The 27,849-nt window shown below is 44.7% G+C and overlaps 1 protein-coding gene across 1 annotated transcript in view; it reads right to left on the bottom strand.

Moving 5' to 3' along the window:
- Window positions 1–411: 411 nt before the first annotated feature.
- The window catches only part of LOC308284392 (MBT domain-containing protein 1-like), a 50,301-nt gene continuing 22,863 nt past the window's right edge, over window positions 412–27,849 (bottom strand). Inside the window, exons 10-18 of the mRNA XM_080724991.1 lie at window positions 25,729–25,864; window positions 24,408–24,463; window positions 19,557–19,661; window positions 17,146–17,293; window positions 15,382–15,464; window positions 3,142–3,379; window positions 2,205–2,276; window positions 1,895–2,083; window positions 412–854 (exon numbers count right to left, since the gene is read on the bottom strand). Of these exons, the coding sequence (XP_080581117.1) occupies window positions 745–854; window positions 1,895–2,083; window positions 2,205–2,276; window positions 3,142–3,379; window positions 15,382–15,464; window positions 17,146–17,293; window positions 19,557–19,661; window positions 24,408–24,463; window positions 25,729–25,864 (1,137 nt within the window). The 3' untranslated portion in view covers window positions 412–744. The remainder of the gene's footprint in view (window positions 855–1,894; window positions 2,084–2,204; window positions 2,277–3,141; window positions 3,380–15,381; window positions 15,465–17,145; window positions 17,294–19,556; window positions 19,662–24,407; window positions 24,464–25,728; window positions 25,865–27,849) is intronic.

Below are 27,849 nucleotides of genomic sequence, written 5' to 3'. Positions count from 1 at the left end.
TTATAGTATAGTTGTTGATACATTAGGTGCAGTAATTGTCCTTTTTTTTATTTAGAAATGTTGTAAAAGTCCTTAAATTGTCACTTTACTGTCATCTGGGGACCCCCCCCCCCCAAAAAAAAAAATCATGTGGGGTCCAGACCCACGACAAGGCGACTCGCTCGCTTTAGCTCGCTCGGCGGTGTCTCGAGTGGATCAAGTCTTCTTGAGACGGCGTGCCTACGTCGTCTCCACCGAAAGCCGACTCAGCGCCAATCCGAGTTATCCGATAGGGACAGAATCGTAAATCTTCGTCCCCCGACTTTCGGCGCCTCCGCGCGGTTCAAGTAAACACTGCGGAGCGCTCCCTACCTCCGGTTCAGCTCAGACTCGTTGGCAAGCGAAAGCGCGGCCTGGAATGGACCTTGGGACAGCCAGGGCCTCCGGCTTCCCAGGCGGGCTCAGCTATGACCGCCCCCTAGCTAGAGGAGTATGCATGGAGGATAGAGAGAATGAGAGGAGAGAGAGAGAGAGGAGGATGGATGGATGGAGAGGAGTGCTGGTCACCAAGTGTGCTGTTTGGACATTGAAAAGCAGAACAAAAGCGTCTACTTTTCAACTAGCAGTGAAAGTCACAGTACATGATCTTACTGGTCACTAGGCTTGGAATACAAGCTGATTGTTCTAACAATGGATGGAAGGACAAAGGGACAGACAAACTGACAGACGGACGGTCGGACGGACGGACAGATGGATGTGTGCATCTTAGGGTTCCTGTTTGACGTAGAAGTCTCCAGAAGGGCCGTTGGTCTCCGTTTTGACCCGTTCAGAGGATAACTCCGCCCTCTCCACAATCTCTTGCTTAATATCTGTGCCTGGAGAGAGAGAGAGAGAGAGAGAGAGAGAGAGGGACACAGACAGACAGACAGACAGACAGAATAGAGAATAAGGGCTGTATTTTGATTGTGTTAAGTACCAGCTGCTGAATTCAAGTACCCCCTTTAATCGACAACAACATTTTAACCCAAATATACTGACATCAAAAGCCCTGTTGCAGGACTCTGCCTTGATCAAGTATACACCCCCTGGACAATGACACTAGTATGTCGCAGGGACTCACCCCCAAACCAACTGAGGGTGATGAGGGGGGCGGGTTTCCATTCCGAGACATCCCCATTCCGAACACCAGGTTAGGGTTAGGGTTAAGGTTAGGTTTAGGTGGTCGGAAAAGCAATGTTTCAGAGTGCCGATGTGTAACCGGTGCCGAGTGCCAAGCAGTGAGGCACTGGGTCCCTGAGTCTTTGGTATGACCTGGCCGGGGATCGAACCCCGACCTCCCAGTCTCAGGGCGGACACTCTAACCAAAAGGCCATTGAGCTGGTATACCCTTAGGTGTTCATGAATTGTCTAAACCCATTACATTTGTCTCCCTCTGAGTCTGGTTCTCAACCTGTGCTGTGGGTAAGGGTCCTTTAATTATTTTGGGGGGTCTCCAGATGATTAACTTAATGTGCAGTGTAGTTTTGTCACTCAATAGTAAACAAACCAACATAAAGTTTAAGTGTGTAAGGGTATCTAGACTTCTAAAGTGACAATTTAAGGACTTTTTATTACCTCTAAAATGACAAATTAAACATTGGCCATATTGTCAAATATTAGAGGCAGAAATTGTGAAAATAGCATATCTACATGCTCACAACGCCTCGCAACGCGAGGCCTTGTGAGCATGTAGATCGTCTATTTTCACATTAGAACCGTGTTATACGAAATGTAACGCCTCAACTCTTAGTGCTCGTCAGGGTGGGGGGGTCCTGAGTTAAAATATGATTATTTTGGGGGCCTGAAAAGGTTGAGAACCACTGCTCTAAGTGAGAATAAATGTGTGGATTGAAATAAAGCATTCAAATGTGTGTACCTGTGGGCCTCTCTGTGTGAGGACCGCTGTGGTGGTCTGTGGGGAGGGGCTGAGCTGCCGACACAGGAGTAGGGGGTGATGGGTAATCAGGCGGGGTCATATTCTCATCTCCCGATAGGCTCCTGGGTACACCTGTTACCATGGCGCCCGATAGACTGACAGGCCTTCGACCAATGGGAAGCTTCCGCTCTAATTAATAAAAAGAAAATATGGGTATAGATTTATTCAGCGAGAGAGAGAGAGAGAGAGAGAGAGAGAGAGAGAGAGAGAGAGAGAGAGAGAGAGAGAGAGAGAGAGAGAGAGAACTTACTTTTTTTCTGTCCCTTGTACTGCTGAGATTTCTTCCTCTGTTTGGACACTCCTGAAGGCAACTCTCTGGAAGCTGACACACACACACACACACACACACACACACACACACACACACACACACACACACACACACACACACACACACACACACACACACACACACACACACACACACACACACACACACACACACACACACACACACACACACACGCACACGCACACACGCGCACACATTAATGTAAATTATCTGTGTATAATATGTTAGGGTGTAAATCACCAGATGCATCGCGATATGATACTGTATTGATTGATAGAAGTTTGACATTTGCCAATATCCCAAATGATGTCACCATACGATAAAAGATGAATTTATTTTATTATTCTTTTTTTAGCAGAGACTGAAAATCTCTATTTTATAAGTGATAGTGAGCTTCAGGGTGCTGGTTTACAGTGACAAAAAACCTTACTAAGACTAAAGGAATACCCCTAACTTATAGGCCTGAACACATTATGACGCAATATTTTTGGCTTTAGATATAAAAAAAATAGCAGATATACAAGCTCACAGAGCGGCACCGAGTGCCGCGCTGCGAGCTTGTAGATATGCTATTTTTGAAAAATCTTGAAAATTTGAATTTTGACCCGATTCTATAAGTGTCTTTTGAATCCTTCTAAGATTTTTGGAAAAAAAACTCTCAAAATATTTCGTTCCAGGGACCACCCAGAAGCAAAATTTGAGTTACAACCGTTCGCTTTGAAAATACATAACATTCAAAGATTTGCACACATTTTCGTGACTTTTTCAAAAAATAGCAGATCTACAAGCTCGCAGCGCGGCACTCGGTGCCGCGCTGTGAGCTTGTATATCTGCTATTTTTCCACTGGTTAAAGCAGTCAATAATTCTAGGCCCCTAAATGGGTGAAAGCCCTACCTGTGTTGACGGCGGGAGGCTGCAGCTGGTACCCAGTGAGCTGACACCAGCCCACGGGGTAGAGGTCAGGGGAGCCACAGTCCACCCACTGGTCGTACTCGTCGGCCCAGCCGTCAAAGTGGATCCTCAGCAGCCGGTGGACGATGCGCGTCACCGTGGCAACGCACACCAGCCTGGGCTCCATCAGGTCCACCGCCTCCAGCTTCATGCCCTGGGTGAAGCCGTGGTTAGGGACCTCCTGGAGACACGCACACACACACACACACACACACACACACACACACACATGGGGGTGCCACGGTTATGACATTTTACATGACGATTAAGTGTCGCTCGAATAATTGCGATTAACGGTTTCATTGTGTTTTTGTCCTTTTTGGCTTTTAGGCTTTGAAGTTGCGCTTGGCAGATATGACGCATGAATATACAAAGACATGACTGACATATTTGACAACTTTATACTTGAAAACGAACATTGATAGTGGAAATAGCCGATCTACAAGCTCACAACGCGTCGCGATGCTGTAGATCTGCTATTTTCACTACTTATGTGCGACACTTTTGTATGACGAAATAGGGCTTTAAATATATATATAAAAACAAACATACAGATTTGAAACTTGGAGATACAAGGTTTCTAACCGACAGTGGCGATTTTCCGAAAACTTAGGTAAGGATTTAGAAGGCATTTTTAGAACCGCCCTCAGTCCTAAAAGGGTTAATTCAAAAATTACAAATAAAAAATGATACACAAAAGATGGAGTCTGAAGACTCCACCAGGCACCAGCCCATAGCACTTTCCCACCCTCGATGACCATACATGTCATTTAGATCAGTGGTTCTCAACCCAGAGGGGGTCCCCAAATTATTTTGGGGGGGTCCCCAGATGATTAACTTAATGTGCAACATTGTTTTCTCACTCAACAGTAAACAATCCAACATAAAGTTTAAGTGTAAAGAGGGTATCTGCACATCTCTAAAGTGACAATTTAAGGACTTTTTAATACCTCTAAAATGAAAAAAATAAACATTGGCCAAATTATCAAATACTAGAAGCTCGGGCGGCCCAGCGTCTAGTCGGCGACCTGGCCAACTCGGAACAATGTAAATAGGGAATGAATGCCCCGCCCTTTAACACTTTGACAGCCATCTGAAGTATGCCTGTGCAGAGAACCTGCCGGGATTTCTGGCGATTTTCACTCGTCTTTGGGGGGCGATTACTCATGTGTATAGTGTGTATTGTACACCAACCCATATTTCTGGAAAGGCCTGCTCGCGCTCTTTCCGAAACATCAACCAGAATCTCTGTATCTTGTTCTATGGACTAGTAAGTGACAACTTTATAAGTCATGGAATTGCCAAAACAAAGCCTTTTTGAGAGTCATTTTGAGATAAACGACTTTTTAGTATAACAAATAGAATAACTTTTTCTCTACTGTGAATATACCTACTTCCATATACGTATGGAAAGATCTATTCGCCCTCTTTACAAATCCACCAAAGAGTAAGTTGCTATCATTTTCTATTGTTTAGAAATGGGGCAGTTTGTAGGCCATGTTACCACAAAAACAGCTCTCTGAATGCATGTTATAGAAAGATGCTCTCAAACATAACTCTTTTCAGCCGTTTATTTTTGGCTTCAATGATGCATCAGACATCTGCAGTATGTTTTCAAACAGATGGAGATACAAATAAAAAAATAGACTTCAAGTGCATTTACAGTTCAGTCTCAATAGTGCTTTTTGAAATGACAAAAGTGTTCACCCCATCAGTAGTGCTTTTCAAGTAAACAACTAAATATGAAAGAATAAAGGCACATTTCACCCACTCAGTAGTGCTTTTCAAGTAAATAACTAAATATCAAAGAATAAAGGCACATTTCACCCCGTCAGTAGTGCTTTTCAAGGAAATATCAAAGAATAAAGGCTCATTTCACCCAGTCAGTAGTGCTTTTCAAGGAAATAAGAATAAGGCATTTTCAGCCCCTTTCAGTAATGCTTTTCAAGTATATCACAAATAAAGGCCCATTTCACCCCCGGTCAGTAATGCTTTTCAAGTAAATAACAAATAAAGAATAAAAGGCCCATTTCACCCCCGGTCAGTAATGCTTTTCAAGTAAATAAAGGGAAAAAAGGCCCATTTCACCCCCTGTCAGTAATGCTTTTCAAGTAAAGAACAGAGAAAAAAAAAAGGAAGGATTTCACATCTTCTCGTTTTCACCCCCTGTCAGTAATGCTTTTCAAGTAAAGAACAGAGAAAAAAAAGGAAGGATTTCACATCTTCTCGTTTTCAAAAAATAAAAAATAAATCAAAATAAATAAGGAAGGATTTCACATCTTCTCGACAAAAAATAAATCAAAATAAATAAACAGTTCACACTTCCAGTTCAGGCTTTAGAAGTCAATGTTATGCCGGATGTGGTATTCTGCAAAGCACGTCCCCCTGCACAGTGTTACCTTACAGACATCACACATGCTCCTCGATTCTCTTCTCACACCGGCATCAGCGTGGATCCAGCAGGCTCTGGATGGGCGCGCTTTGCTCGGAGTGGGGGGGTGATACACGGGAACATGGCCTTGGGGGGCGGGCCCGGGGGCAGGGAGAGGGCGTGGGACTCCTCGTCGGACCCTCAGGTGGGGCCGTGTCCAGGCCCTGATGGCACTCCCCATGAAGTCCAGCATCCTCAGCTTGTTCCCTGGATCTTTTGCCCGGTAAAGCACATGGGCGTTGTGCAAGGCGATCTGGAACAGGTAAGCCACCATCTTCTTGTGCCACCTGTAGGACTTCCGGGTAACAGGGTAACAACTGAGGGCCTGGTCCATCCTGTCAAACAGATGGAGATACAAATAAAAAATCAAACCTCTGTTCGAAGTGGAGCTGTGTGTGTGTGTGTGTGTGTGTGTGTGTGGAGCTGTGTGTGTGTGTGTGTGTGTGTGTGTGTGTGTGTGTGTGTGTGTGTGTGTGTGTGTGTGTGTGTGTGTGTGTGTGTGTGTGTTGCAGTTGATGCTCAGGGCAGGCTAGACTCAACAGCACCTCTCTGGTCACCCAGGGTTACTACATACAGGCTACATACTGACCCACAGACCCACCCACCCACCCACATACCCACATACCTACACACACGGCCACGTATAGGGTAGCTTGTGTTCCACACAGCTCCAAAAATAAAGACTTCAAGTGCATTTACAGTTCAGTCTCAATAGTGCTTTTTGAAATGACAAAAGTGTTCACCCCATCAGTAGTGCTTTTCAAGTAAACAACTAAATATGAAAGAATAAAGGCACATTTCACCCACCTGTCAACGCCACACATATTATGGTTGTAGTCTATGACGCAGACAGGCTTCGGTTTGCGAACCTTTTTCTTCTCCTTCTTGGACCACACCATGACCTCTCCCATCTCATCCGGGTGGCAGGTCGTGACCATCCTGACCACGTTGGTGTCTTTCCAGGCCAAAGACAAGACCTTTCGGTTGTGGCGGGCGATGCGGTCCTCGCCACCTTTCAGGTCAGGGTTGGCGGCCGAGTTGATGGCTGGTGGAGCTCCTCTGTTCCTGCGCAGTGTGCCACACACATGGGTCCCCTTGTCCAGCAGCTTCTCGCAGAGTGTAACAGAATTATAGAAGTTGTCTTGATACAAAACGTGCCCAAGACCTTCGAGGTCACCGAGCAGACCCGTCACAGTATCCATCAGGGTCATGTGATCCCCGGTGTACACCCTCAAGTTGTAGCAGTAACCTGTTGCCGACTCCGCCAGAACGTAGGACTTGATCCCGTATTTGATGGGTTTCTGTGGGTTGTACACCCTGAAGCTCAACCGGCCACGCCATAGGAGGGTCCCCTCATCGATGGAGATGGCCTGAGCTGGGTGGTAGACATCCTGGAACCTGCTCACCAGGAAGTCCACGACTGGACGGATCTTGAACAGCTTGTCATCTGCGTCATCTAGGGTGTTGTCAGAGAAGTGCAGGAACCGGAGAATGAGACGAAACCTGTTGCGGGACATGCATCGGCCAAAATACGGGGTCTCGTACATTTCGTCTACAGACCAGTACATGTCAAGCTCTGGTTTGATGATGATGCCTGTGAGGAACAGGAGCCCAAACCAAACCTTCAATTCCTCCACAGTCACATCCACCCAGTCGTAGACCCTGGACGCTGGCTTGTTGGTAACTGTAGGCAGTGTCTTGTCAGCATACAGGTTCGTCTGTTCACAGATGAGCTCGAACAGCTCGTCTGTGAGGAGTAGCTCAAGCCAGTCCACCGGTTGGTCTGACTGCAGCGCCAAAGCATCGTTCCGAAGGCCGGGGACAGCAGTGAAGGGGATCTCTACTGGCTCCCAGGGCTCTTTATCCAAGGCGAACCAAGCAGCAGGAACAGGCTTGTTTGATGCCTGTCGCCCTGTAAATTATAGAAAATACATAATTACCATAAAATACATATACATTGCAATACATGCATTTACACTACATTACTAGCTAATGTGTCAGCCGATCTACAAGCACACGTTGTGTGCACACAACGCCTCGCACCGCGAGGCGTTGTGTGCTTGTAGGCCATGTAGGATTGTGACTCACAAGCCTAGAGAAAACATACATTTACCTAGAGAAAGCCTAGAGAAAAACATGCATGAGAATACATACATTTATATAGCTAATGTGTCAGCCGATCTACAAGCACACGTTGTGTGCTTGTAGGCATGTAGGCCATCTAAATAAAAACGAATGTTGTAGGGGGTGCATCATTGTATTTACACTACACTACATTACAATTCAATTCAAAGGAGCTTTGTTGGCATGATAAAACATACAATTACATTACTAATGTGTCAACATAAAAACTAAGGTTGGAGGGGGTACATCATTGTTACCTACAATATCTTTTTGTGTGTGGCAAGTGTGATGAGAAACGTTGCTTACCACTCTTGGCACTGCCAACAGGTGGTCTAGAGGATGCGGTTGGCTGTGACTGGCCCAGCTCAGAAGCTGAAATCACAAAATGGCAAATGGCTTTTGGTAAGGTGAAACATGTGCACAAAATCAATTATTATTTATATCCCCATCATGTCTCTAGTTATAGTTATGCTAAAGGTAGACATGTTCACAAAATCAAGTGATTATTTACATCTCTTTCATGTCTCTAGTTATAGTTATGCTAAAGGTAGACATGTTCACAAAATCAATTGATTATTTACATCTCTATGTCTCTCTGGGCCATGCATTTTGACACTTGATAGCTTGATAAAAGCATTGAACAAACAGATAGGATAAATGTAGGCCATCTGTGAGAAAAATAACCTCACCTTGACTACAGCCAGCAGATCCCTCCAAGTCAGACACAGTAGCCACTGGCTCCTCAAACTCTGAGTCTAAAATCACATGAAGAACACAGACAATGAACGATTATAATCTTGACATATGCAGGTACGCCTGTCATCCACTCGGCGGCGCTCTCCATCAATGAATACATTTTCAACACAATTGTGGGCATCTCTCTCTCTCGCGCACCGACACACCCCCCCCCCCCCCCTCTCTCTCTCTCTCCCATCAGTGCATTGACATAACTCTGAGTATACGAGCAACAAGCACGCAACGTGCGCGCCTCTCTCTCTCCCCCCCATTAGTCCAGAGACATAACTCTAGCAACAAGCACACAAGCACGCAACGTGCGCGATCGTGCAACATGTGCGCACATGGGATTTATTGGCATGAGAAAACATAGTAGGCTATACCTTACGTTGCCAAAGCATAAGTGCAGTGTACCCTCTCTCCCCCTCTCTTTCTGAGATTTTAGTTAGTGCAGTGACACATGGCCTGGCTAGATCAGAGGCGTCAATTGGGTATGGCAAGCTATGGCAGATGACATACCTTGGATACAGGGGGAAATAATAAAATGTACTGTAATCGTGCCTGTTGCTAAGGTATGGCAATATGACTGGTGTCTTGCACGCGCGCCCTCGAGCGCGTGCAAGACACCAGTCATGTTGCCATACCTTAGCAACAGGCTTTTTCTGAACTGACGCCACTGGGCTAGATGTCTGTATGCTTCTTGTACATGCGTTTCTCAGAGAATGCGTGCATGACTGCATGATCGCTTGTTTGATACGATCATAGTACACGCGCGCACATGTCTATCACAGAGAGGAATGGCCATTGTTGCATTGCGTTTATAATTTAGAATATAACACTATAACCCCATGGGCTTCTCGCATAAGCGTTTATCAGAATGCAGTGCACTGATCGCTTGTTTGACACGATCATAGTACACGCGCGCACATGTCCATCACAGAGAGGAATGGCCATTGTTGCATTGCGTTTATAATTTAGAATATAACACTATAACCCCATGGGCTTCTCGCATAAGCGTTTATCAGAATGCAGTGCACTGATCGCTTGTTTGATACGATCATAGTACACGCGCGCACATGTCTATCACAGAGAGGAATACACATGCTGCGTTACTTTAGAATAAAACACGATAAAACCATCAAAATACAATAAAATGCTCCTTACCGCTAGTGTCCACACGCATTGGAATCCACTCATCCTCCGCCTCCTCCACTTCGCTGAATGGATCGTCCTGGGAGGTGAGGGGGCTCTCTGCATACTCCCGGGCAGCAGTTTGCCTGACGCTCCGCCTCAGCGGAGGTGAACAGAGCAACGGCGCCTCTGGTTCCTCCTCGGCATCCGAAACCAGCGTCTCGTCGTCCGTCTCGTCCGGAGCCTCAACCGGAGCTGCCCAGGTCTGGTCGGGGAGGGGGACGGCGACGACGACAGGCTCCGCTTCATGGAGCGGAGGCACCGCAGCCACGGGGCGCGGGGGGATGGGGAGAGGAATGGCGTCCTCAGGACGAGGCATGGCAGCTCCCTGCCGCAAGTAGCTGTCCATTGTCCGCTGGCGTGGACCACGACCCACGCTAGAGGTGCCTGCGGGGGGATCAGGCTGGGGGGGGCGGACAGCAGGCGCAGGGTGCTTGCTCTTACTCTTACGTTTGCCTGGCATCGTGAGAGACCTCACTAGGCTACACTGGATCACTGGAAATACCACCACCAACACCACCACCACCAACACCACCAAACCACCACCAAACTATACAACAAAAGGTAAATATAAACTACTACAACTACTACTACTACTACTATGCTACTATATAACAAAAATCCTATATAAATCCTATAAAAAAATCACTAAAAAAAGGCTCTACTCACTAAAAAAAAACTAAAAAAAAATATACTAACCGCTCTCCTCTCCTCCTCCTCTCAAACTTGCTCAACTCTCTCCCTTTCTTTCCCTCTCTCCTCAAACACACACACACTCTCTCTCTCGATCTCTCACACACTCTCTCTCACAATCAATCACTATATCTCTCTCTCAATCTGTCCACTATCAATACTCGGCTCAAAATCTCTCTGTCTCTCACTTTGCGCAATGCAATAACGTACCTACTCCCACAATGTGAGGAGTTTCCCACAGGCCTTTTATACTGTGGTGATTGTTTGGTCATGTGATTTGATTTTCTTTGATCTAAGACAGCTTGTTGATGTTTGAAGGGGCGCCTCGACTCTTTCCTTTGAAGTGCTTGACCCCAAACAATGTCAGGAGTTGCAGAAGGCTTTGAAGTTGTTGTAAACGCATTTTGATCAAAAAGACGGTAAAAGACGATCGGCTGATTGAACCAAGTAGGAAGTCCGAGGGAGTACGGCCAGGCTGAGAAGGTGTTAATGCAAACCCCATTATACCTGTTTTCATAGGACCCGTTTTGACCATCTGTCTGCCTGTGTCCATTTATGCCCATATATGGAGATATCTGTATCTGTCTGTCGGCGTCCATTTTATGTCCATATATGGAGATCACTGCAGTTATAGTTCTGGGTCCATTTTATGCCCATATATGCCCATATATGGAGATATCTGTCTATCTGCGTCCATTTTATGCCCATATATGGAGATCTCTGTATCTGTCTGTCTGTGTCCCTTTTATGCCCGTATATGGAGATCTTTGTGATTCTGTGTCCATTGTATGCCCATATATGCCATATATGGAGATATCTGTTTATCTGCGTCCATTTTATGCCCATATATGAGATCTCTGTCGCTTTTTCAAACAGATGGTCAAAACGGGTCCTATGACAACAGGTATAATGGGGTTTGCATTAAAGGGGGAACCAGCACTGTGTCTGCAACACAGTCGGAGGCACAGACAGATACAGAGATCTCCATAATGGGAATAAAGGGACACAGACAAACAGATGGAGGAGGAGACAAACTTAATGCAAACCCCATTATACCTGTTGTCATAGGACCCGTTTTGACCATCTGTTTGCCTGTGTCGATTTATGCCCATATATGGAGATATCTGTATCTGTCTGTCTGCGTCCACTTTAAGCCCATATATGGAGATCTTTGACCATCTGTTTGCCTGTGTCCATTTATGCCCATATATGGAGATATCTGTATCTGTCTGTCTGCATCCATTTTATGTCCATATATGGAGATCTATGCAGACACAGTGCCAGTTCCGGAAAATCCTGATGTCAGACATCAGAATCCGAACCTTTCGTGCTGGTTCCAGAAAATCGTGTATCGGTTCGGGTCGAGGCCGAGCACTGCACTACCTGCTGCGGTGGGGAACGCGCGTGCCGAATTTGAAATAGGGAATGAATTCCCCACCCTTTAATGCAAACCCCATGAATGCCCCACCCTTTAATGCAAACCCCAATATACCTGTTGTCATAGGACCCGTTTTGACCATCTGTTTGTCTTTGTCCACTTATGCCAATGTAAATAGGGGATGAATGCCCCGCCCTTTAATGCAAACCCCATTATGCCTGTTGTCATAGGATCTGTTTTGACCATCTGTTTGCGTGTGTCCATTTATGCCCATATATGGGGATATCTGTCTGTCTACGTCCATTTTATGTCCATATATGGAGATCTCTGTAGGACCCGTTTTGACCATCTGTTTGCCTGTGTCCATTTATGCCCATATATGGAGTTATCTGTCTGTCTGCGTCCATTTTATGCCCATATATGGAGATCTCTGTAGGACCTGTATTGACCATCTGTTTGCCTGTGTCCATTTATGCTCATATATGGAGATATCTGTATCTGTCTGTCTGCATCCATTTCATGCCCATATATGGAGATCTCTGTATCTGTTTGTCTGTGTCCCTTTATGCCCATTATGGAGATCTCTGTATCTGTCTGTGCCTCTGACTGTGTTGCAGACACAGTGCTGGTTCCCCCTTTAATGCAAACCCCATTATACCTGTTGTCATAGGACCCGTTTTGACCATCTGTTTGCCTGTGTCAATTTATGCTCATATATGGAGATATCCGTATCTGTCTGTCTGCATCCATTTTATGCCCATAAATGGAGATCTATGCAGACAGAGTGCCGGTTCCTGAAAACCCTGATGTCAGACATCAGAATCCGAACCTTTCGTGCTGGTTCCAGAAAATCGCGTATCGGATCGGGTCGAGGCCGGGCACTGCACTACCTGCTGCTGCAGGGAAAGCGCGTGCCGAATTTGAAATAGGGAATGAATGCCCCACCCTTTAATGCAAACCCCATTATACCTGTTGTCATAAGAGCCGTTTTGACCATATGTTTGCCTGTGTCCTTTTATGCCCATATAGGAACATCAGAATACGTAACCATGGCATTTTTCATATATGGAGATATCTGTATCTGTCTGTCTGCATCACGCCGGTTCGGGAAAACCGTGCGTCGGGTCGGGTCGAGGCCCGGCACTGCACTCCGTGCCGTGGCGGGGAGCGCGCGTGCCGAATCTGAAGCCGGTGGGACGAACGGTTCTCGGGTCGGGTCGAGGCCCGGCACTGCACTCCGTGCCGCGGCGGGGAACGCGCGTGCCGAATCTGAAGCCGGTGGGACGAACGGTTCTCGAGATACGCGGATTACAGACACACACGCAGACAGACACGCAGAGACTTCTCGCATTTATAGATAGATTAGAGGCAGACATTGTGAAAATAGCTGATCTACACGCCTCGCAACGCAAGGCGTTGTGAGCATGTAGATCTGCTATTTTCACAATAGAACCGTGTAAGACAAAGTGTAATGCCTCAACTCTAAAGGGTCATTTATAGTTACGTATGGTTGATTTTGTGTACGTTTTGGGTGAGAGATTACGTACAGTAAATCCGTCGACATGCATAGTTCCTCCTCTACGTTATGTCCGTGCCGACCGCTCTCCGTTGGGCCGCGCGCCACATTGTGCCTCGCAGCACAGAACAGCTAACAAAAGCAAAGCATTTAGCCAAAATATGTAGAACCACAGAATCTCTTGACCCGACGTGATGTTATAAGTGGTAACAGTCTGGACTGGTTCTGCTGTCTGTCGGCAAAGTTGCTTGGCGGATTCGCGGTAAATGTAAAACTCCGCGAGGGTACAGATTTAACCAGGATGGACCCGGAGTGATTATAACAAAACACACCCGCTCATATAATTCCCAAGTATGATCAGCCGCTGAGCTAATTAATTGCGACCGTAGGTCGCACTTACTACAGAAAGCTCCACCAGGTGTCCGTGCGTCAGTCAGTCAGTCCGTCACACGTCACACTTTTGCCCTGCTCATATCTCCGCAACCGTTGCCCCGATCCATGCCAGATTTTGCACACACACTCCTTGCCTGCCAAACTACAACCTCCAAGGACCCCCGGAGCCCCAGGGACCCCCAGGTCCCTGGGGGACCCCCAGATGTAAAAAATGACCAAATGTGCAAAAATGACCAAATGACCACCCCAACGGGGCTGCTCACGGGGAATTCCCGGGGACCACCGACTCCTTGTGCTCCAGAACGGATGCAAAAGTGGTGGCGCCCCCAGTGGAGGACCCCCTGCCACTGCAGCGCACATAAAATGCCCTAACTTGGCCTAGGAGCCACCGGGAGAGCCGGGGCCGGTACCTATTCGTCCGCCTCGGCGGCGCGGAGACCCCACCCCTCATTTCTCACATGGCCCTCTTCTAGCGCCACCATGAGGCCGATTCTTGCAAAAACACATTTTTGGACACTGCTCCTCCAATTTTTGCCCTAAAATCACTCAACTCGGTACACAGTATGTCTACACTCATGTCATCAACATGGATCCGTCCACATTTTTTGGGGACACTGCTCCCTACTCTTTGTGTCTACATGTGACCTACGGTCGCTTATCTCCCGATTAGGGAGTCTTACTGGTCAGCTCTTCTTGTGTGCCTCGTCTTGTTTTAGGCGGAGGATAGGCGGTGTGTGTGTGACTGTGTGATAGTGAGAGTGTGTGTGTGTGTGTGTGTGTGTGTGTGTGTGTGTGTGTGTGGGTGTGTGTGTGTGTGTGTGTGTGTGTGTGTATGTCAAGCCGTCCTCTTCACTTGGTTGCAAGTCGACATTCCTTTTTTACCGTTTCTTGATACAATATATTTCTCATTGGGACACATAGTTTGAGAACCGCTGTCATAGAGCAGAGGGAAAAGTAATTTTCCTCACTACTGCGCCTACGATTGACAACGGTGGCCGTGGGTACTTCTTGCTACGGATACATCTTGTACGTTCAGTCCGTCCAGTTGGGTGCTGTCCGTAAGGGTCCGTATACAGAGATAAATCATCCTGGGAGTCAGGACCGGATCAAACGGAGGAAATGTCTCTCACCCTCCGTTGCTTGTGTATTCCTGCGGTCCTTATGTACTACTATGCATGGTACTTTAGTGCTCGTCAGGGTGGGGGGTCACCAGTTAAAATATGATTATTTTGTGGGTCACGGCCTGAAAAAGTTTGAGAACCACTGATTTAGATAGCATTGTTATATAGAGCGATGCCAGGCCATTTTCGACTTGGCATCCTAAGATATACACACTAAGAATAGTGTGTATAGCTTCGACAGATTATTGATATTCTGATTGTTTTAGAAATTAATCGAATAGGTTCTTGGTTTACTTCTATGTTTTTTGGATTAATATAATCTATGCGTTTAATGCATTAGTATTGATGTGTTGATGTGTTATCATGTGCTGTCCTTGCTTATCGTTAGTCGCTCTGGATTAAGAGCGTCTGCTAAATTGTAAATTGTGTGTGTGTGTGTGTGTGTGTGTGTGTGTGTGTGTGTGTGTGTGTGTGTGTGTGTGTGTGTGTGTGTGTGTGTGTGTGTGTGTGAATGTGTGTGTGTGTGTGTGTGTGTGTGTGTGTGTGTGTGTGTGTGTGTGTGTGTGTGTGTGTGTGTGTGTGTGTGTGTGTGTGTACGTACCTTGTTGAAGAGGTTAACAGGTGCAGCTACAGAGCTGGTCTCTCTCAGGTACTCAAACCATCTGAATGGCAGGTTGGTGTAACCTGGTGGAGAGAGACACATCAGGGTGACTTACTGCCCCCTGGTGGTGGTTGTAATTAATGAGTCACACTTGCAAATGAATCTGTCCTTGTCCCTTTTATAACCATATATGGAGATCCCTGACGTCATCAATAATAAGCCCATATCTGAGAATGACCATATATTAAGACAATATTTGGCAATGAGCATATATGGACGAGACAGAATTCATTTGCAAATCAAGACTGCAGACTATCATCACCATATGAAGATCACGACACTGCCCTCATCAAACCCTGGCTATCCATACATGGAGACGACTGGATCATCACCTAGATCTCCATATAACGAGATGGTCAATACCTCTACATCTGACCTCACAGACTCCATATATGGATATAGCTGACCTGTTCTGACATCACAGAGATGGCTCAACCAGCTCAGCAGAAGGGTATACATACCAAAGCGCCCATGTGCACGCGCTAGAGCACTTGGCCCGTTTGGTGCCGCCATTTACAGTCTATTTTTGTGCGTGGCTTTCACTGGTGCGCGCAGCAGCAAGCTACTAAGTACTGTATTTAAGTACAATTTTGAGTATTTGTAATTTACTCAAGTATTTCCCATTTTCAATTATTGTACTTTTACACCACCTCCGCTCAGGAAAAAAGTCTATATCAGGGGTCTTCAACGTTTTCAGACCCCTGAGAAGAGATATGAAGCAGGGACCCCCTCTACATATTGTATAAATGAGTGATGCAGATTTTCATCGATTTCACAGATAGAAATTAGATTCATAGACTTGTTTGACAGCACTGTCATAGTCTATGTTGGATTTGTGTTTTTAGTTAACATGACCTGTAGGTCAGACCAACCACTCTGTACTTGGTCTGACCTTTTTTTATTTTATTTTTTATGACAGACAGTACAAAGGCAGGGCCCTTAGCCAATGAGGAGCAGCCAAAGGGTAGATCTTTGTGCCCATACATGGTGTTCAATGCGAGCCCACACTGTTTCGTAGGAACAGTATTTCAAGTTATCCTTTACCAGTAAGACTCCCTTGATAAACGACCGTCACGTCGCATACACAAACTTTAGAAGGCAATCGTAGCCAATCAGGAGGGAATATGGAAAATGGGAACACAAACTTTAGAAGGCAATCGTAGCCAATCAGGAGGGAATATGGAAAATGGGAAAGATCCATGTTGAAGACATGACTTTAGAGATACTGTGTACCGCTTTGTGTGATTCTAGGGCAAAATCTGTAGGAGCAGTGTCCAAAGAAGTGTTTTGCAAAAATCGGTCTGATGGTGGCGCTAGAAGAGAGCCATGTGAGAAATGAGGGGTGGAGGTTATGGTTTGGCAGCCAAGGAGTGTGTGTGCAAAGTGTGGTATGGATAGGGGCAACGGTGCCAGAGATAAGAGTAGGGCAAAAGTGTGACGTGACGTGACAGACGGACAGACTGACTGACTGACGGACAGCTGGTGGAGCTTTTCATAGTAACTTGCGACCTGACTGCCGCAATTATCTTTTTTTGAAAAGGCTATATTGTCATCAAAACCTTGCCCATAGTAACTGCACTTTAGATTTGTTTTGATTTCTTAATGGTTTATAATGTGGTCGAATAATCAAATATTTGTCATATAGCAGTAAATGATCGACTTTGATTTCTATCAGTCGAGTAAACAACAATAGCATGCTGTTACCTCTGGGTGGCGTCATTTCAATGTTGTTGATCTCACAGAAGCCAGCGGGGAAGATGGAGGGAGAGGTGGAGTGATAGCAGAACCAATCAGAGCCGTCGGCGGCCTCCGACCCGTCAATACCGATCATCAGATATCCATCTGCTAGCACCTGGAGAGAGTTATGGCTTTATATTAAAAAATCAAACCTCGGTTCGAAGTGAAGCGGTGAATCCGAGTATAAAATTGTCTAGAGCTACAGAATTCTGAATTCTGAATGAATGAATGATTTTATCTGGAGGGCCGGATTGTCATGTGAAGCTTGACCAATCCTCAAACTATGGTCTCATTGGACATATCTGTCAAATGAGACCAAGCTTTAATCACCGGGACGGACACTACACACATATTCTGGACATACAGGACAGATAAATCCTGTTCATTCTGGACTGAAATGACCATATATGGACATGGGGGACACACATGGGACACACATTTACAGACAGATAAATCCTGTTCATTCTGGACTGAAATGACCATATATGGACGGGGGACACACAAAGCCACTCCTTGGAAGCGGCTTTCACCGCTTCAAAAATATATGCATCTGCTAGCACCTGGAGAGAGTCATGGCTTTATATAATAAAGATATGCACCTGCTAGGACCTGGAGAGAGTCATTACTTTATATACTAGATATCTATCTGCTAGGACATACATGGGCAACTGGCGGCCCGGGGGCCACATGCGGCCCCCACCTTCACTTAATGGGGCCCACAGGTTAATATCGGAATACTGATATATTTGTGATTTCAGCCGTTACAATACCAATCAAGCAAACATGACCAGCTTTAATTACTCCTAATGACTAGTACTAGTCTTTTTCATGTCCAATGTATTTGTATTTTAGTTCATAAAGTTAACATAAGAACAAATACATGCATTTGAACTGAAATAGAAAATTTTAAACCAATTAAACAATAAATAGCAGGATTCCAATTCAAAAATAGCAGATCTCTATGTTTGACTGTATATGCATTGTGGCCCTCTGAAGTGAATGTGGAAATATAGTGGCTCTCTCCATCATCAAAGTTGCCCACCCCTGTGCTAGGACCTGGCCAAAACGCGGCACTTTCGAGCGTAAAAAAAAAAAAAAGCCTCTTGCCAATTTGTATGGATTTTTTTTTCTCGATTCTAGGACACCCGTGGCCATCTTTTGAATCTTCAATGCAAAATGCCAAAATGGCCACCGTGTGAATATGGTCTATGGGGGAAACGGTTTGGGAACCACTGTTCAACACTAGTCCTGTTGTTATTAGGGCTGTCACGATATGACATTTTACATGACGATTAATTGTCACTCAAATAATTGGCGATTAACGATTTAATTGTGTTTTTGTCGTTGATAATTACATTTCTGTTTGGCTTTTAGGCTTTGAAGTTGCACATGGCAGATATGACACATAACCTAAATATACAAAGAAATTACTGACATATTTGACAACTTTATACTTAAAAAAAGAACATTGATAGTGGAAATAGCAGATCTACAAGCTCACAACGCGTCGCATCGCGACGCGTTGTGATTTTTGACTTTTTTTTTAAATATATGAACATTCTTCAACATGGAAACGATTATGACGATTATGAAAAATAATCACGATTATTTCAAAAAAATCACGATTAGACGATTATGTAATAATTGTGACAGCCCTACCTGTTGTAGTACGGGGGGTAACCGGAACGCTCACCCCAAAACACACTCGCCCCGTTTGGGTCGCAGCGGGGGAACACTCGCCCCCACCTGGCGCGGATCACTCACCCCCCCCCACCAGAAATACCCGGTGGGTCAACCGTTTCGCTGGTGCCAGATGAGTGGATCCGACCGTTCCGAGGTGGCCGGGTTCGACCTGGGGTGAGCGTGTTTTGGGGGCCAGCGTTCTTGTTTCGGTACAGGGCAGGGGTTGACACTAAGCTCTCAGAGGCACTTGCCCGTCGGGCAAGTACAGGTCATGTTCTACTTGCCCAAAGGTAATGCCCACTTGCCTAAAAAGTTAATTGTCCATTGTAAAATGATTGGTAAGATTGTATTTACAGCTAAATTTAAAACATATTTCTTTACTTTCTGGGCCTGTGCGATAAAAAATATCATACACAATAACTCCAAATACAAATACCTACATAGCTATGATTGAATATGTCTGTGGTTTCACACTTGTTACATTCTACAGAGCAGAAGACGGAGCGCGCTGGCCATGTTCAGGTGTTTAGACGGATATCTTGTGTTGTAGACGGTTGCGTCCCCTCTCAAATGAGCACTTGCCCTGTCGGGCAACCTGAAAGCAAACTTCACCTGCCCACAAGTTTTATTTACCTGCCAGGGGCAGGTGGGCAAGCCTTAGTGTCAATGTCTGCAGGGTATGAAAGCTCCTTTACCTTCCGGACTGTAGCCACACAGATAGCAGACAGGTTGAGGGGGTCGATAGCTTCCAGTTTCATTCCATCTTTAAACCATGGTTCACTCTGATCAACCTCCTTCACCTGATGGCACAACGTTCAAATAAAACCAAAACATGAAACATAAACATGAATCAAGATCATTTCCCAAGGAGGTCAATTCAGTTGCCAAAACAGATCAAGGGTATGTATGTACTGTACTTGACCAGCTACCAAACTAGCGAGTGCTAATTAACTGGTTGGTTAACTCTCAAATACCTGGAACGCGCCCAAGTCGCGTTAGATTTTAACCACTTTAACCATTATTGTATGCTTTAACCTTAGAAAAATAGCAGATATACAAGCTCACAGCGCGGCACCGAGTGCCGCGCTGCGAGCTTGTAGATCTGCTATTTTTGAAAAATCTTGAAAATGTGTGCAAGTCTATGAATATCTTTGACCCGATCTTTGACCCGACTTCTAAATCCTTCCTCTAAATCATGCTGTTCTCAAACATTTTCATGTCAAGGACCCCCAAAATTACAGGTATTTGGCCACGGACCCCCATCTCAAAATATGTTGTTCCAGGGACCCCCCAGAAGCAAATATTTGATTTACAAATGTTCGCTTTTAAATAGATATATTCAAAGACTTGCAAAGAAAAATCATGATTTTTCAAAAATAGCAGATCTACAAGCTCGCAGCGCGGCACTCGGTGCCGCGCTGCGAGCTTGTATATCTGCTATTTTTCAGTAGTTAAAGCAGTCAATAATCGTAGGCCTAAATGGGTTAACTAGTCCGGTGTTCAAAAGCCCAAACAGAAAATGTACAATGCTACAGTATAAAGAGTAGACATGAGCAGGATAAGACAGACACATGCAGGCTGACAGTAGGAGTGCAGGAAAAAATCAATTCGAACTCGAAATCGCGCTGCTAACATGGTAAGATTCAGAATCCATTCTCATTTAAATCGAAATATGTGGAGACATTGTATCTTCTCAACAATATTTATCAGCATATCGCCCACCCTTACTCTGAAGGCCACACAACCCCACACACACACACACACACACACACACACACACACACACACACACACACACACACACACACACACACACACACACACACACACACACACACACACACACACACACACACACACACACACACACACAAACACAAACACATAGCTGAAGGATTTAAAGATGTTTCTCTGACTCAGTGGAAGATAGATCTAAAACATAATGTTACACACAGGTAGTGTAGTTTGGTGGTTCAATGTTTGGGTAGACACTCAATTTAATGATGTCACGCGCACATCGCATCAGGTCCAGACGCATACAGACTTTGTTAAAACACCCAGTTGTGACACTAAAGTGTTTGTAAACGTTGTTGAGGTATGATTTTGGGGTTGTTTGCATGTCCGTGTGTGTGTGAGAGGCGTCACCCTGCTCAGAAAAGGGATGGCGACTATACCCGTGTGACCGGAGCAATACAATGTTTGTTTTTATGCTAGATGTTGATATAAGTAGTTTATAATTAGATTTGTAAAAAGGGTAGGCACTATAAGCTAAGGCTTCTTGCTTACACCTTTTCGGTCCAAATTTTTTCTTTTTTCTTTATTTTAATCTGTTTTGTTTTAATGTTTTTAACATTGTACATACTTTGTACTTTAAGACCGAAATAAAATCATTCATTCATTCATTCATTCATTCATACAACAACTGCACACAGGTGTGGTAAGGGATCTATTCCTTCAGAGCCCCTTGAAGCAAGGCAGTTTCCCTGCTTCGTGAATGTAGAGCAATGGATGAACAAACACTGATATCATCGTGAATATTACATAATGATGGTTGTAGCAACTGTGATGACATGTAGTAGTGCAGACAGAATATAGGTAATATAAGTCATAATAGTCAGTAGCATTACTATCACGCTGATCAGATTAAAGGGCTTTGCACACAGACATGTTTATTTATATATATATTTTTTTTTTTTCGCAGACAAGGGGCAGGGCTCGGGTTGGAGCCATATGGAGGACTGATGTACACACACGCACGCACGCACGCACGCGCTCACAATCTCAAGAACCAAGCAGACCGCTCGCAAATCCACCGGCGGCAAAGCGCCCAGGAAGCAGCTCGCCACCAAGGCGGCTCGTAAGAGCGCGCCGGCGACCGGTGGAGTGAAGAAGCCTCACCGTTACCGCCCTGGTACAGTGGCTCTGAGGGAGATCCGTCGCTACCAGAAATCCACCGAGCTGCTGATCCGCAAGCTGCCCTTCCAGCGCCTGGTGAGGGAGATCGCCCAGGACTTCAAGACCGGCCGGAGTTCAACAATGTATGATATTGGTTTTGCCACAGAGCTCTTTGCCTGACGTTTGTGTAGCTGTACCAATATAAGTGTTGGTGTGTGAAACAGCACCGCATTGTTTTATAGACGGTTGAAGACTTCACTTGCGTTCTCTTTGTTGTTGTTATTGTTTAAGATGTGGCGCTGGACCTTGCATCTGGAGGACAGAGGAACAAAGAGATCCATTGATGCTGCTGTAGCAGTGGGGCACAAACTGTACTCCTTTGGAGGGTACTGCAACTCGTATGACAGGGAGCAGATTGCAGTGCACGTATTCAACACGGTGTCTTTGCGTTGGATCAAGTTGCCTCCTGTGACAACGGGAGGCAACTTGGAAATTCCCCCTGAGGTTCCCTCCAACTGTGTGAAGCACACAGCTGTGCTCATAGAATATATCGTTTACATCTGGGGGGGGAAACTGGATTTTCAGATAGAGGAGAATGATGATGATGATGATGTTCGCGTCCTGGGGAGCGACTCCAACATTGTTTTTGGATTTGACGTTGACACTCACAGATGGTTTAGGCCCAGTGTTTCAGGAACAGTTCCAGAGGGGAGGAGTGAACACACTGCCTGTGCCATGGAGAAGGTCATGTATGTCTATGGAGGATTGAAGAATGGACCGATTAATGAAATCTACAAGTTGGACACCACCACAATGGTCTGGTCTTTAATTAACACTGGAGGCCCTCCACCACCTGCTTCATGCTGGCACTCTGCCACTATCATTGGGACAAAGATGTTTGTATTTGGGGGAGATACGGACCATCAGGACAACATCCTCAGAGTGTTTGACACAGAGACCAACTGCTGGCCGAACACACCATCTGCACAGATTCTTCCAGAACAACGTTATGGTCATTCAGCCTTTACCTACAATGGAGAGCTGTACATATGTGGTGGCCACTCTCTTCATTTGAAGAAGGGCTTAAACGATCTGTGGAAATTTAATCCAGAGACCCTTACCTGGAAGATCGTTGAGCCCAAAGGGAAACCCCCATGTTGTATATATTTTATGTCCTTTAGCATGGTGGGAGATTGCATCATCCTCTTCAAAGGAGACAGAGAGAGGCGTCCAATATCCTGTTAATCTTAGACTTTAGTCCTAGTCTTAAGACATTGTGTAAGCTGGCAGTTATTCAGTACGATCTGGAGCAGTCAGAACTCCCACATGACATCAGGTGGGAACTCGTAGCCATGACGGCAACAGAGTAAATAATAAATCCACCAATGACAAACAAAACAGCTGACTCAGCCTATTCAACTCCAGACAGGGATTAATAAGACAGGCTGTCCATGGAGTGCAGTTAACTTTATACTTGCTATCAACCAGTGGTTAAAATGGTTATGTCAGTGTGCCCCCCATGGTGTGATTTCCCCTAACCCAGTACAGGGCTGTGCGGACGATGTCCAACTAGCTTCTAGTAGTCCGGCTGCCAGCATTAGCATTTATACGTTCATGAAACCACCTGCTGACGGCCTGTCAGCATTGAGCAATTTTTTTATAGGGGGAAAAAGTTTGTCCCATTCACTTACTATACATACACTACACTAAAGGAAAAAAATACCCCCCCAAAAATCTGCTTTACGTAGCATGTGAGGGGTCAAACTAGGGGTTTATAATTATTCTGAATCCATTGCAAGCATTTGTTTTGCATGAAAAACTTTCTTTGGGCTTAAAAGGCCCCCCACGAAATTGTGAAAAGTGATGACTCATCAATAAACCATATTTTTGTGTGTCTGTTTTTAGGCCAAGGAATGTTTTTCATGCCAAACCAATGCTTGCAATGGATTCAGAATAATTATAAACCCCTAGTTTGACCCCGCAGGCCCTCACATTTTTGTGGGCATTTCTTTCCTTTATAGTATAGTGTATAGTAAATGAATGGGCCCCACACCTTTACCCCCATAAAAGAAATTGCTCAATGCTGATAGGCGGTCAGCAGGTGGATTCATGACTGTATGTATATAGACAATATTTTAGGCCAATAAAAAAAACTATATACCACATTCCATACCCCACCTCAGCCAGAACAAAACTGTCAAAAGTGATGACTCATCACAAAACCATATTTTTGTGCGGCTGTTTTTAGGCCAAGGAATGTTTTTCATGCAAAACAAATGCTTGCAATGGATTCAGAATAATTATAAACCCCTGGTTTAACCCCTCACATGCTACTTAAAGCAGATTATTTGGGGGTATTTTTTTCCTTTATTGTATAGTGTATAGTAAGTGAATGGGACAAACTTTTTCCCCCTATAAAAAAAATTGCTCAATGCTGACAGGCCGTCAGCAGGTGGTTTCATGAACGTATATATATATATATAGACAACATTTTAGGCCAATAAAACGTCTTACGGCTCCAAAGCTACAAGCTAACTACCGTAGCTAGCGTTGTAGGCCGGAAAACGCTAAGCAGGAACCACAGAAATGGGACAGGCAGGCAGGCAGACAAACACAGACAGACAGACAGACTGGAGGCAGGCTGTCTCCACCTTGATAAACAGCTGTCCAGGGGCGTCGGTCTGTCCTTCCAGCTTCTTTGTAACATCTGGAACGGACACAAATGCACGGGTGTCATAATGTTATCATCTATCTAGAATACATTTAGGTCTAGAATTATTGAATGCCTTAACCAGTGAAAAATAGCAGATATACAAGCTCACAGCGCGGCACCGAGTGCCGCGCTGCGAGCTTGTAGATCTGCTATTTTTGAAAAAGTCGTGAAAATGTGTGCAAATCTTTGAATATTATGTATTTTCAAAGCGAACGTTTGTAACTCAAATTTTGCTTCTGGGTGGTCCCTGGAACTAGATATTTTGAGATGGGTGTCCGTGGCCAAATAAATATCATTTTGGGGGTCTTTCACATGAAAAGGTTTGAGAACCACTGACATAGTAGTCTCTCAAGAACAGACTAACTGAGCTCCATTTAAGTGAAAAGGACCTTTTCTTTGACGATGGCTAAGCCAGATCGCTGACATAGAAACATAGGGTTTTTCAAAAAATCTTAGAAGGATTCAAAAGACACTTATAGAATCGGGTAAAAAATCGAATTTTCAAGATTTTTCAAAAATAACAGATCTACAAGCTCGCAGCCTGCCGCGCTGCAAGCTTGTAGATCTGCTATTTTTCAATAGTTAAAGCATAAAATAATGATACACAATAATGTGTACCCGTTCTAAATGGGTTAAAGCAAATTTAAGTCACATGACTGAAAACTCTTGTTAGGCCACGTCCCAATCTGCAATTTGTGAAACTGAGTGTTTCCTTCACAATTAGCACAATGTGTAGAATTATGTTTTGTTCACATTCCTGTTGAAGAAATCGCAGATTGAGGCTTTAACCTTGGCTTTTAGGAAACATGTGAGACCATTATGGTTTTTGGAAGATGCTTCTTAACATGCATTCTATAGCTATAGTTTGACCAATTCAGACAGCCTTTAATCTAATCTATTCTATTGCTAGTTTGACCACTTCAAATACTCTTTCGCCTTAACCCATTTAGGCCTGAACACATTATGACGCAATATTTTAGGCTTTAAATATAAAGAAATAGCAGATATACAAGCTCATAGATCTGCTATTTTTGAAAAATCGTGAAAATTAGAATTTTGACCCGATTCTATAAGTGTCTTTTGAAAGATTTTTGGAAAAAAACTATGTTTCTATGTCAGCAATCTGGCCAGCCATCGTCAAAGAAAAGGTCCTTTTCACTTAACTGGAGCTCAGTTAGTCTGTTCTTGAGAGACTACTATGTCAGTGGTCCAAATGACTGAGATCAGAGAACTTTAAACCGTATATGGATGAAACAAACCGGATCGTTTGAAGCGGTGTCCGATGGATCTGGACCAGCCGATGTTGTGGATCAGTGGACTGTACATGTGGCACCAGAAGTCATCTGTACCGTCTTCACACTCCTCATACACCAGCCTCAGACGCCCACCGATCACCTGCCAGTGCACACGCACGCACGCGCACACACACACACACACACACACACACACACACACACACACACACACACACACACACACACACACACACACACACACACACACACACACACACACACACACACACACACAGTTTTTGTCAAGTGGATGCGTACAGGTCCATCTGCATTCAATTTTACATGAACATTTTACTGGGTGTGTATTAGGGCATTCACCAAATATTAGAATATTCGAATATCAAAGTCACTATTCGACGTTGTTCACCGAAGTCGAATATTCGCTTATTTAAAATTTTCATTGTTTTCTCTTATATCCTACTAATAATTTTCCAAACTCACGCTCTAACGCTCAACTCACTCACGCTCTAACGCTCTAACGCTCACGCTTATCTACGTTTATCTATTCACTCGCTTCAGCAACTGATCCCAAAGTTCACATGGTATTGCCCATTAGCATTATACCAACGCTGACGGAGCCCGAATTTCATTTCTTCCAAATTAAAGCATTTTTTTTAGCGTTTTCTTAACCACTTCTGTTGAACTCTGCTGTATGTTGCCAGGGTTACGGTCCGTTCCTCCAGGCCATGGGATCTGTAGCCCCACACACACACACCCCTTTCTCTCACAGTTAGAAATGTTTCTCTCTCTCTCTCACACACTTTCACCGGGTGCGTTTGACATATTTTGGAGCACATATCTTCGAACGGGTAAGGTCTAGTATTATATAATATATAGTTTATAAAGCTTGGCTAGATAGGAAGTCATAAGAATGAGTTGTCAATGCCCCTGGTGGATGAATGTGTTAATGCTCTATACCAGGGGTTCTCAAACCTTTTTAGGCCGTGATCCCCAAAATAAACATATTTGAACTGGGGACCCCCACCCTGACAAGCACTTGGAATTGTAGGTATTAATGTGACTCGGTTTCACAGATAAATATTGTGAAAATAGCAGATCTACATGCTCACAACGCCTTGCGTTTGCGAGGCGTTGTGAGCATGTAGATCTGCTATTTTCATAATGTTTGCCTCTTGCTTACTTAATATTTGACAGTTTGGCCAGTCCTGTCGAATATTCGACTATTCGAATACTTTGAGGTCGAATAATTCGAATACTAAAAATCACTATTTGTGAATGTCCTAGTGATTATCAGTGAGGGCCTGGTCACACATGGGCTTCAGGTGCGTCTTTTTGATTGATTGATTGTTTGTTTGATTGATTCTTTTATTGGACAAAAATGGAGAACAGTACAGGTATAGTCAATACAATTGAAATGTAGTACAGTTAAACACCCTGCCTAAAAGGAACATCCCAAATAAGACCTTTTACGTTCTTTTTTCACGTTGAAAGCCCTCTGTATTTAATTCATGGACATAACAAATAGCAAGCAAAGAAAACATTCAATAATATCGCAGTTATAAAAACACTATGGGCCCTATTATGATCCAGGTCTTATGCCTTATGCCTTAACTTCTTTACCTTTTTTTCACTATTTTGAAAAACATTTTTAAATACTTCAAATGCTGATCTACATCTGCACGTTGTGAACTTGCAGATCAGCTATTTGAAATATTTAAAAAACAAAAACAAAATAGTAAAAAAAGGCAAAGAAGTTAAGGCATAAGGCATAAGACCTGGATCATAATAGGGCCCTATATGTTCAGGATGGGGGAAACAAGGGGGTGGGGCGCATGCAGCAGCTTCCCCGATTCCCAGGAGCATCTCACTGTGGTATTTTCTTAGTTGCCTGGAACCAGACCAAACCCGCCTGGGCAAAATAACTTGCCCTTGGCGGATATGGGTCTGGCCCCGCTCAAAGGTAAATTAATTTCCTCACCCAAAAGAGTGGGGTGACCAATCAGGGCCCAGTTTAGTCCCAACACGGGTGCCAACCAATAGGAGACCACTGCTGTGCGTACGTTGACCCCACTTGGCAGCCATTTCGCATGTGGTTCTCAATTATTTGATCAAAAACGTTTTGGC

Source organism: Nannobrachium achirus (genome assembly GCF_963921795.1).
Source record: "Nannobrachium achirus genome assembly, chromosome: 4".
NCBI lineage: Eukaryota > Metazoa > Chordata > Actinopteri > Myctophiformes > Myctophidae > Nannobrachium > Nannobrachium achirus.
This window is presented reverse-complemented; position numbering and strand designations above follow the sequence as displayed.